Consider the following 12,519-nt stretch of genomic DNA (forward strand, 5'->3'; position numbering starts at 1 on the left):
AACAATTAAAATTGAGTGTGATTTTAAAATTATAGTTCTTGAATTTGTAACAGTATCCCCTGGACCACTGCAGCCATTCGCGACTTATTGTAGTTTAAGGGTCTAAAAAAAAATATTAAAATATAATTTCGAAAACTGTACTTAATTTTTGTAGAGTTAGCGGAAGATTAGATGTTTTGGCGATTTTTTTATGGTTAAATTCTGCAATAAAAACTATATAACTGATCTACATCATAATTGATCTACTATATAATGAAATCTCTTGCAAAATTTCGTACTGAACTCCGAGTTGGGATCGCAAATCAAATAACGCAAAAATTGGAACCAAACTTTAATTTAATCAAAATACCAGTTGAACTTTTATATTTGTTGTATCTTTGTTCGAGAATAGTCTGTAAAAAAATAATTTTTTTAATATTTTATAAAATTTTAACATTAAATTTTTTTTTCTATTACAGATTCCATGAAAACATTTAAATAGGAAAAAATTTTTCTCTGTGCTATCTAAAGAATGTCTGTGCTATTTAAAAAATTTAAACATCCAATCGTGATAATATTTTTAGCATGCCTGCTTTCAAAATTCCAGGTCTTAGAATAAGAAAATTGTTATTAATTAAAAAGTTTCCGAAAGTTTTTTTTTTTTTTTAAATTTCATGAATAGAATTCTTTATGCGTTTCAACAAATTTACCACAAAGTTCAAAGAAAACTACAGCATCATCATCAAGTACATCATCATCGACATCATCATCGTCATCATCATCATCGTCATCATCTTCTTCTTCAGCAAAAGAACCTGATCGAGCTGAATCTGAAGCACGTTTAGTTCAAATAAATGATGTTAATCGATATTCAATTCAACCACAAAGTCATTTACTTGGTAAATGGCATTCTGATGAATGGTTAAAATATGAAAGCAGTTTTATATTTAATTTTACAAGAGTTCAACGTAATGTTAATTTAAACAAAAAAAAAAAATAATATTTTCTATTAACTCGCATATTTGATTTGAAATTATTTAATAAAATTTTATTTTAATATTTTTTTGTTTTTTAGATATTGAAGCAGAATGCCAGGATGATTATATGAAAATTCGTGTAAACTTTAATGGTTCATTTACTGGGCTCTTATATTCTACCGGTTAAAAATATTAAAAAAATTTTATTTAAAATTAAAGATATTAATTTGATTTTTTCAATTTTTTTTTGCTTAAATAGGATATGCATATGATCCTGATTGTGTTTATGTTAATGGATCTGGTAAAGAATATTATGAATTTTATATACAATTGAATCGTTGTGGAACTTTGGGTCAAAATGCTTTAAATCAGAATAATATTAAAAATCCAACAGTAATTAATTTTTATTTTACAATAATTTTTAAGATTAATTAATTTTTAATTTTTATAATTTAGAATTTCATGTGGAATACAATTACAGTACAATATAATCCTTTAATTGAAGAAGATTATGATGAACATTTTAAAGTAACATGCGAATATGGATATGATTTTTGGAAAACTGTTACATTTCCATTTATTGATGTTGAGTAAGCTTAAATTTTTTCGAAATAAATTGAAGTTATAACGTGTATCTATGTATAAATTCTAAAAATATCATTTTTAAAGAGTTGCAACTGGAAATCCAGTCGTTTTTACATTAAGTCCACCAGAATGTTATATGGAAGTTAAAAATGGTTATGATGTAAATGGACCAAGAGTTATTGGACCAGTTCGTGTCGGTGATCCATTAACTTTAGTTATCTATATGAGAAGCAAATATGGTATATCTATAAAAGAATTAAATATATAACAATAAATATATTAAATTGTAATTAAAATTTATTTATTCAAATAAAGATGGTTTTGATATGATTGTAAGTGATTGTTATGCTCATAATGGTGCACAAAAACGAATACAATTAATAAGTGAAGATGGTTGTCCAGTTGATGATAAATTAATATCAAGATTTCGCGGTACATGGACTGATTCTGGTTTTTATGAGACACAAATATATGCATATATGAAAACATTCCGTTTTACTGGATCACCAGCTTTATATATTGAATGTGATGTGAGAATGTGTCATGGCAGATGTCCTGTAAGTTTTCAAATTAAATTTTTACATTGAGAGATTATACTCACTAAATTTGAATATATATATATAAAATTGAATTTGAAATTTTTAAGGGTCAAACATGCCATTGGAGAAATTTAAAACAATTATCAAAAAGAGATCTTGAAAATCAATATATGACTGATGATAATAAATTACTTTCAAATGAAAAACCACAGCTGGAAGGTGTTAATTTATTTCAATCATTAAGAGTTTTAGAGGAAGATGATTCATCATCAATAAGTAAATTACCAAGATATCATGGATCAGATTTACATCATTCAGAAACTTGTTTAGAATTATCAGTATTTTCAGCTTTATGTACATTATTTTTAATATTTATAAGTTTATTGGCAATAACTTTACTAATTACTTATATGAAATTAAGAGAACAGAAAACAATAAATGGTGTTTAAGATAAAATTTTATTTTTTATAAAAATAAATTTTAATTATTTTTTTTTTTTTTATTTTTTTCTTCAGTTGATTTTATTTAATTTTTAATAATAGAACATGAATATTGATTTTTTTCAATTTATTTTGTATTCAGAATAAAATTCTGATAATAAGAAAGTTCTAAAATTTAGGAATTGTATTTCCACCAATAAATATTGCTATAGTATTTTGGATTTTATAATGAAATCAACAAATATCTCTAACAATTTTTTTTTTCGTTTGTAAATAATAGCAGAATTTCATTTTTAATTTTTAGTCTACTGCTTGTACAACATCATCTATTAATGTATAATAATTGCTTCGCCTAAATATATGCAATATTTTTTTTTATTAATTTCTACAATGATATGGAGAATAATTTTTGATTAAATTTTTTGTTCTCATTTAATTTAATTTTTGTATAAAATTTCTAATGAATTTGAATTAAATTGAAGAAAATTAATGCGTGTATTTAAAAATGACCTGAAAAATTGAAATATAAACCTATATTTTTTTATAGAATTTTATCCACCTCAAAGTATAACCCATAAACACATAAAATATGAACTTGAATTTTATATAAAAATCTATTTTTGTTTTTTTTTTTTATGAATGAACTTTATTTTACTATTAATATTTTACTATTTTACTATAAAAAAAAAGTAGAAGAAAAATTTATACTACCCATTCACGTTCATTCATAAAATGTTCAATAAATTAAAGAAAAAATTTTAGAAGCAAAATTAATTTGCATAAATTTTTTAAAAAATATTTTTGCTTTATTATAATTATATTGTAGTTATACGAGTATATGAAAATAATAACCAGATTTAAAAATCAATAAGTATAATAATTTATAGGAAATGACATTTATACTTTAGTATATTTTAAAAGCCATAAAAATTTCTTGTATTCAAGAAATATTTATTTTTTTTTTTTTTGGTTTTTTTTGGCTATTATGCTTGTCTATAAAATTGGATAACCTGAACTTCTATCCCTATATAATATTTTAATAGTGATTTTTGTAATCTAAATAGTTCTTCCGCAAATAATACAAATAAAATTTTATTAATACAGGAACGTAAGAAATAAATAACGTATGTCGATTTATATGTAAATATATATTTACATATGTATATATACCATTAATATATAATGATACATTTGGAATTACATACAGTAAAACACTTTGTAAAAAATATAATATTCGGCCCTACAGTTAGAAAAACCAACCTACAATATTATAAATTACAGATTTGTTGAACAGGGGTAACAGTGCACCGTGTCCTCGTATGAGAATCTCTGAAAGCCCGGAAGACCTTGACAGAAAAGCTTCCCAGTATTTTTTTTTTTTTTTTTTTTTTTGGTGTGAAAAGAAAACTTCCTTTTATTCGGAATAAAATACTTTTATTTTTCGCTAATATATTTCGTGCGCTACATACGCACTTTATCAAAGCTGATTTTCTTCCCAGTATTTTTCTCTCATATGAGCGAGAGCATTACATTTTTCTAGAAGATGTGCTGAGGTCTCCTTATCCTCTCCACTTAATCTGCAAGTGTCTTCAATTTTCCAGCCCGATCTACTAAGAAACGTCCTCCTAAGTTGGCAATTCCCCGAAAAGACCCTGGTGAGAATTCTCAGCTGAATCTTGCTCAATTCTTAAAGCGGGTGTGGTCAGAATATCCCAGCACTCTCGGAAGACTACTACAGCGCTCTGATCGCCTCCTCTCTTATTTCTTCCTTAGTTCCCAACGAACTGTACGTGATTCGGTTCCGCAGAAGGGTTCCGGGCCAAGAAGATAAAAAAATTATAATAGAACTTAAAAGCGTCAATAGACTGATCAAAAAAGTGTGTTTACCAATTACATGAACTCATTCCAAATTTTCTATGTTGCTACGCTTTACGGTCCATTTCATCACTTTCATTTCACTGTATATGAAATAACATGCATATACAAGTACATACACATACCTAAATACATTATATACATAATATAGCAAAAAAATATAATTTTTTTTTGTAATTTTTCTTACAAAAATTTATTCAAAATATTTTTATATATACAAAAATAAATTAAAAATTCGAAATTTATTTTAAAATGACCTTGAAAAATCAAAATAAAAATTAATAAATTCGAAAATCTAAATTCAGTGTCGTATTTGATCTGTGTGCGGCACTATATATTCCAATCCGTACGCAATACTGTTGTGTATTTAATCAACGTTTGAATATCTTAATAATAACCAATAAAACGAAAAAACAAGAAAAAAAAAGAAAGAAAAATAATGTTGACAAAAGTTTCACATAAACTACATAACCAAGCTTTTATGTTATACTATTAATGTCAGTTTTCAGTTCAGTGTTATGTTACAATTTTTTTTCAAATTATTTTCTTTTAAATTTATTTTTCACATAATTGTTTTTATGTTCTAATGAAGATGAGCATTAAATTTGTATAAAAATGTCATAGCACAAAATAGCATTGAATTTTCTTCACTAATTTACATTAGTCATTTTAAAATGTGTGTCAATTTTCTCTTTATAACTAAAGGCGGAAAAAGTTTAGAGACAAAATTTGAACTAATTTATAAAGTTTTTGATATAACAAATGGAAGAGAGCAAAAATATTAATGTTTAAGTTGAATTTAGATTATTCGAGACTAAACAATTAGAAAACAAAACCATTAAACATATGCATTCTACTGAAACAAATTTACAAATTTGATAAAATTTCTTAAATTTGTTTTATATTTAATTTGATTTCTTGAAGTTGCATGCGGCATTCTCTACTAGTTTTAAGTGCTATAGCAAGGATTCTGGTGAATGTTGCATTGAACATTGACTAATAACAAAATTTTATTTGCATATTTATCACTATTTTTTTTATTTTAAAATAGTAAGTCGATCTGGTAAGAAAAATGCAAATACTGATTAAACGTCTTAAGAATTTAAACAACTGCGTTACTTACCCTTATATCTGTATTTAAAATCAATTTTAATATTAAATTGAATATTTGTTTACTTTTTCGAACTAACACAAGTAGCTTAAGCCTTAAATTACAAATTATTAAATTAACAATTAACAATTTATTAAACATTACATATGGAAGACAAATAATTAATTTTATTAATATTTTCTTACGAGCAAACTTTTAATCTTATATTATACCAACAAACGTAAAATATTTTATATATGAGAATTAAAGTGCGTGAGCAAAGTTTTCACTTTCCTTAAACAAATGAAAATATCTTTCTCAATTCTCTTAATATTTGCAATGAATATATATTGCATACTTTACGGTGGCAATAAAAATTAAAGTAAGATTAGGCATATTTCTCGAATTTGATGACTAATTAGGTGAGTTATGATAATTTTTTTTTTTTTATAACAAGTTATTTACTTTAAATAAACTAATAGTTTTTGTATAAATTTAGAAAAGTTTACAATTTTTAAAAAATAAGGAGTCGAATATGCAAGTTTTGGTCATTTTAACAGCTGAAATACGACTAAATACGAATGATAGATATAACGATTACTTTTAATGACAATTTTGTCATTCTCAATGTCGATATTTGCTAGCGGAATAAACAAATGACCATTTTTTTGTTAGTAGCCGAATATAAAAAAATCTTTGCATATAGTTTCGAATTACAAAGATTGGAATAAATTGTCAAAAACAATGTATTCTGAAACTTTGAGTTGCCTTCAATTTTAGAAAAAAAAAGAGGTAGGAGAAAATTCTCCTCTAGATTAGGAGGCTTTCCAATGAATACATTTATATGCAAAATTTCGGTTTTCTATCTAAAAGCGTGTATGAATTTCATGAACAGATGAATGGACAAATAAAACTACATAATATTACATAATCAATATTATTAATAACGCGTTAAAATCGAAGTTAATCGTATTAGAAAGATATATGTAAGTCCAATGTATATACATACATATGTACTCGCCTTTAAAAACGTTCATGTATGAGATAATGTGCAAAATAACAAAATAAATAAAAAACCAAAACATAATAATGACGATAGCAAATGATTTTGATTAAATGAATCACTATTACAAATACGATAACTTTATTAACATATTTGACTATAAATTTTCAACAATATTTATTAAATATTCATAAAAGCAAAAAAAATTAGAGAAAAACAAAAAATAAAATTCCGTCATTCAAGGTCATTGTTGCCTTAAAAATCGGATCGAATTTTCAACATGAAAATAATAAATATTTTTGCCATTTTTGCTTTTTTTTTTTTTTGCAAAGTAAATTATTCGAGAATTGAAATTTGATTGATCGATCGTGCGGTTGTACGATCACTAATTTTTAGTTAATAAATTTTTAAATGATTTCATACGTTATTTTCTTTTTTGCATCTCATTGAATTTCCGATTAATATTTTTAAAATGAATTTATATATTTTAATTTAATGTTTTGTTGATATAATGATATTCAAGTTATTGCTTCATTATACATAAATAATGTTAATAAATTCTCGTATTAAATTGTACTCTTTTTGAATATATGTACACACATACATTATCTTAATAGGCAGGTGATAGAGAATTCACGAGAAAAATAATAAAATATTCTTGAATAAAAAATGTTAGAATTTTGATGAATTTCATTTTATATTTTATGATAATCAATCAAATTTAAAATTAATTTTAATTGTACTTTAATAAGAAATTACTTATTAATTAAAAAAATAATAAGATTTGCTCAATATTCAATTATCATGGTAAGCTTTTGGAATACTTATGAGTTAGTGTTAATAAAAGGTAGAGATAATACATTAAAGTTTGATTATTTGCAACATTGACAACTTTAATTTTGTTAATTTTGTTAGTAAACTTTTCTGGTGGCATATTGAAGGTTGAAAATATTGGTTTTATTGAAATGCACTGTAGATTTTGGACATTTAAACAATATATCAGAATAATAAATCAAAATATACAAACTTTCCTAAATTTAAATAAATAATAATTAATTATCAGTCTGATTTGCAAAAATCATTTTTAGACATTTAATTTTTTCAAGAAGAGTGATGTTAATTAAATTTATTGCGGAAGTAGGTATGTAAATATAGACATAGATATTAGAAAGTTTTACACTATTTTTATATTTAAAATAGCACTGGCTGTAGAGAATTTCAATAGCAGGAACAGATTTCTTTACATATGAAAATATTATTTTAATAAAAATAAATACAAATCCATTCTATAATTAAATTTAATTTCAAGTATGTTTCAATTTAAGAAATTTTATAATTCTTTTAAAAATGATTAAAAATGTGTTCTTAAATTAGAGCTATAGTATATACAGGGTGATTCTGAAAGGTATACAACAACAAAGGAAATTAATTAGAGGATCGAAAATAAATTCTGAGTTCCAGAGATTTAAGCGAATTTTCACGAAATTTCTACTTATCCAAGTTTTTTTGATTATAACTTCCGTTCTGAAAAAAAAAATAAGAACTTGAAACAAACAGTTTCTGAAATTCCTGCTGAAGGGCTTAAAATAAACATGTTGCTTGATGATATTTTATCGAAATACCAAGCAAATAAAGTCTTATCGAAATCAAACTTTAGGAAAAATCAAATTTTTCCCTTGTTTAATTTTATGTTGCTAAAAATTGTTGCAACACTTCCGCTTCCTGTCATATCTTTACTCATAATATTGAATTAAAATAAAAATTATTTATACAGTATAAATTTCAGAACAACCGCTGGAATAAGCATCTTATCAAGACGAAAAAACTAAAATAATACTAAAACAAGGGAAAAATAATATTTATTAAATTTGTTTAATTAAGGCATGTATATATAAAATCATTTACCGAAATTTTCCACCTTCAAAATTTATTTTATTAAATTACCGTTTATAATGTATAAAAAATCTCAGTTCAACACAAAAAACTGGTCAATTTTCTTCATTAATAATAACATTAAAAATACAATATCAAAATTTTCTCCATGGTTCAAATTTTTTTTTTTTAAAGAAAAAAATTATTTTGGAACCTTGTAAACACATATTATGCCTACTGTCAATTGTATAACAAAAAAAAATTTTTTTTTTTGATAAGCTTAGTTAAATTACTATTAATATGCGCTATATTAATTTAAAATAAAAAACAATCAAATAATGCCTATAAATATCTATAAATCATCTGCATTAAAAAAATAACAAAGTTCATGGTCTACTTAAATTATATAATATGACAAAAAAATACTTAATATAAAAAGAAAACAAAAACAAACGAATCAGCTTGACTACTCGTGCTGTGCTGCGTCTGATAATTTTGAATTGCATATTAAAAGTTCATTGCTATGTTTACATAGTATTATAAAAGTGAAAAAATCGAATTCAATTCCATTTATGTTTATGACATAACTATACTATAAATATGGGTACAATATATAGGTAGCGTACAAAGGTGAATTCAAAATTTTTCGGGCCACTTTTGGGTTACCTTGTATCATTTTGTATTTATATAGTTGATAGTGATATGCAGAAGACAATTTTTGAACTTACACAATAAATTACTTTTTTTGAGTGACGCAAGTGAGTAATAAGTTTAAATTTAGAATAGCGTCACTAGGTGAGGCAGCTACCTAGCTACCTTCCACGGTAGGAAAACTTTAATAAACTATTTTTAGAAAGATATTGATCTGGTTGAATTTATTTTGGCTATGGGACGGATTGATCAACTTTTGTGATATGTCGGGCCTTGGGAACTTTACCTTTTAGCCGGTAGATTTTACATTTTTTTGCATATAAAGAGAAAAAATCAACTTTTCCTTAAAATTTAATATTTAAATTCTAGATGTTAAAACAACGCACATATTTTTGAAGAGATCAGGGCTCGGAAATTCGAACGGACAAAACGAATCTCTAAGAATCAATTTCATATTTTTTGAGGAATGTTAACTAAAAGCTTTACGGTGTCCTTAAAATGTGTGAAAAAGTGTTTAAAACGCATTTTCATAATCTTCTGCTACGCTTTCACTGAACTAGAGAATATACATTGCGGGCGGTTATGTGCGGTATTACATTAAATTTATTTTACTGTAAATACTATTACAATTAATCATTAGAATCAAATAATAATTTTTTGATTCACCTCCGTATAAGTTCAAATAATTTTTGTTATTGATTATATATCGGAAGTGTTCATTTCATATTTTAGAAAAATTAACACGATAATTATGTAGAGTATGCCTTCATGTATGGTAATAATAAAATAATTTATTATTATTGAACATAATAATGTCAACACTTATCACATTAGTATAAAATGATGTAAAATATTTTATTATGTATGAATATCCAAAAAGATGGCGTTATAATCAAAAGATTTGACAATAATTGTCATACACATGTAGTAATTGACAAATTATTAAGAGTTTTCAACCAAGGTGAATTTACATAATATAATATAATTATATTGTTTATAATAATGATTTCAATGAAATTTCAAAATAATTAATTAAATTTTAGAATATAGAATTTTAGAAACACGTCAAAATACTTATGAGAAATTATCAAATATTAAGTGCTAATTTTGCATTTATCTCTTGTTCCAGTTGAATATTATGCCTCCATTATTAAAGAATTGAAATAAAAATAATATTTGTACATAAAATCGTTATTTTTATTTAATAAATTTCACGAAGTAATGAAGTACACGTGCCTACACTTCTAGCAAATAAACGAACTCAAATTTTTTTACTGCACATAAACACGTATTTGTACACCAATATGTATAAATTCATTTCTACTTATGGACATTTTATTAACACCAAACAATATACGACATACAACATACAACATAAATCTTTTGGAAACAAAAATAAAAATTAAGAAATATGAGAAAACATTCAAGGTTTTAAAACCATTGAAAGCAAGAGAGGAAAAAATTAAAATTATATATTTCAAAAAAAAAATTAATACATAAATATTAATAAATAAATTAATTATAGTTTTCTGAAGAAAATCATCAATATTGAATTTAAATCTAAAGACTTTGAATTCGTTAAAAATCTTAATATCCAATTTCTTGGACAGACAGTATGTTTTATTTTCAAATGAATTAATTATTATAATTGTTAAGTACGAACTATAAAATTTAAATTAAATTAAATGTAAATAATTATTCTTATTAACTCTAAGATGATTTTCAAAGAAAAAATTTGTGATACTATTTAAATTTTTATTTATTCCGAATATTTAGTTTGATTATGAATTTTTACTGAAAATAAATGAAAAAATAACCAGACTGCATTGGCACCAGCCAGTGAGGTACTAGCGAGATTTTTCTTTTTAATCAAGCTTTCCATTTCATGAATGCAAATAAATATTTCGACTTTTGTCCGTAATATTTGTCTCTTGCCCTCATTTCATTTTTATTTCAAATATAAAAATTCAAAAAGTTTGCTTAATGAATATTCACAATATGGAGAATTCTCCACTACTGTTTTCCACTACTAGATAAAACTCTCATTACATAATTGGAGCTATTGTCAAATTATGCTTAAAATCTATTCAAATTATTCATATGGCAATTAACTGGTATGTATTGGACATATGGTAATTAACCGGTTTGTATTGGACAAGCATGAAAGCAGAACGGTTTGCTTATTTTATGAAAATAAATTCCTATGGTTAAAAAGGAGTACTCAGTAAAAACAATATTTGCGCATCACAACTTCTTTTTCATTTTAAAAATGTTTATGTTAATTAAATATTATGAACTTAAAATAAATTCCATTCTATATAAAATTTTCATATTTTATATTCAAATTTAAAAATGATTTATTACTTACAAGTTTTTTGTTAAAAAAAATAATTATGGTCTGACATCTTTATACAATAAAATATAGTGGCTCTTATATACAATTGGAATAATTAGAGCACAATTTATGTTATGAACAAGTTCATTATTATTTAAATATATTTATTTATTTTAAAATCAAATTTATTTTCAGTTATATCAAGTATCTAAGTAAGGTAAGTAGACAATTAAATTTAATTTTTTTTTTGTTTGAAAAATTAATGATTTTTTTAATGGGTTTAATTTTTTATGCTCATTTACTATTTTTGAGCGGTAGAAGTGAAGTATTAAAATATGTGTACGTACATGTGTGTATGTCTAATATAAATAATTAAAGACAATAATATTTATTTAAGAAATATCATTTTAAAATAAATATCATTATGTATACTTGCTATTAAAAATAAAAATTAGCATAAAATAGGAAATGCTAATGATTTCTTCATGTTATTTTTATTCTATATTATTTATGATTACGCCGCTGCCATATAGAAAATAATAAAAAAAAACAAACATACGAAAAAAATTTGTTGCATATGACATTTTTGTATTCAGGAAATCTCTATTTAAAGATGATAAGATAAGTGAAAAAATAATAAATTTCAATAACGGATCTTATAATATTTCGACACATAAGTGTTGTAAGACAACATGTTTTACTTGGATTTCATTTTTGTTTTTGTTGGTTTACCTATAGTGTATATTAACTACAAAGTTTAATCGGAAATAAACAAACTAGTTCCATCATAAGAACTTAACATGTATGAAAATTTTATTCTTACCTATTTTTATTAAAGATAACTGGCATACATACACGTCATATCTACCACCAGTTGTAGAAAAAGCTGATAATCCTTCTTATAAATTTAAGTGCGCATCACAGTTAACGCAGTTATCACAGGTTTAACTGGATTTCAAGCTTTTTTACTAGTTCAAGAATCATTAATCCAGAAATTGGAATTCAAACAACTCTTTGATTTCATCTGTTAAAATATATATATTAATATATATATACTGCTGAATCAAAATCCTTATAGTATTCCTTTTTAAATCTTCTTTATTCCTTGTTCCGATTTCTATTAGCAATTTAATGTAGCTCGGTTTTATTTTCATAATTATCCTTAAAATTGTA

At 24.0% G+C, this 12,519-nt stretch overlaps 1 protein-coding gene across 1 annotated transcript in view; it reads left to right on the forward strand.

The window, feature by feature from the left end:
• The first annotated feature begins 511 nt into the window (after positions 1-511).
• LOC129610377 (cuticlin-6) overlaps positions 512-12,519 on the forward strand; it is a 33,254-nt gene continuing 21,246 nt past the window's right edge. The window contains exons 1-8 of the mRNA XM_055522943.1: positions 512-547; positions 662-947; positions 1,055-1,138; positions 1,216-1,349; positions 1,413-1,546; positions 1,626-1,780; positions 1,857-2,098; positions 2,188-2,507. Coding sequence (XP_055378918.1) covers positions 512-547; positions 662-947; positions 1,055-1,138; positions 1,216-1,349; positions 1,413-1,546; positions 1,626-1,780; positions 1,857-2,098; positions 2,188-2,507 — 1,391 coding nt within the window. The remainder of the gene's footprint in view (positions 548-661; positions 948-1,054; positions 1,139-1,215; positions 1,350-1,412; positions 1,547-1,625; positions 1,781-1,856; positions 2,099-2,187; positions 2,508-12,519) is intronic.

Source organism: Condylostylus longicornis, unplaced genomic scaffold (assembly GCF_029603195.1).
Source record: "Condylostylus longicornis isolate FDR11 unplaced genomic scaffold, ASM2960319v2 ptg000044l, whole genome shotgun sequence".
In the NCBI taxonomy this organism is placed as follows: domain Eukaryota; kingdom Metazoa; phylum Arthropoda; class Insecta; order Diptera; family Dolichopodidae; genus Condylostylus; species Condylostylus longicornis.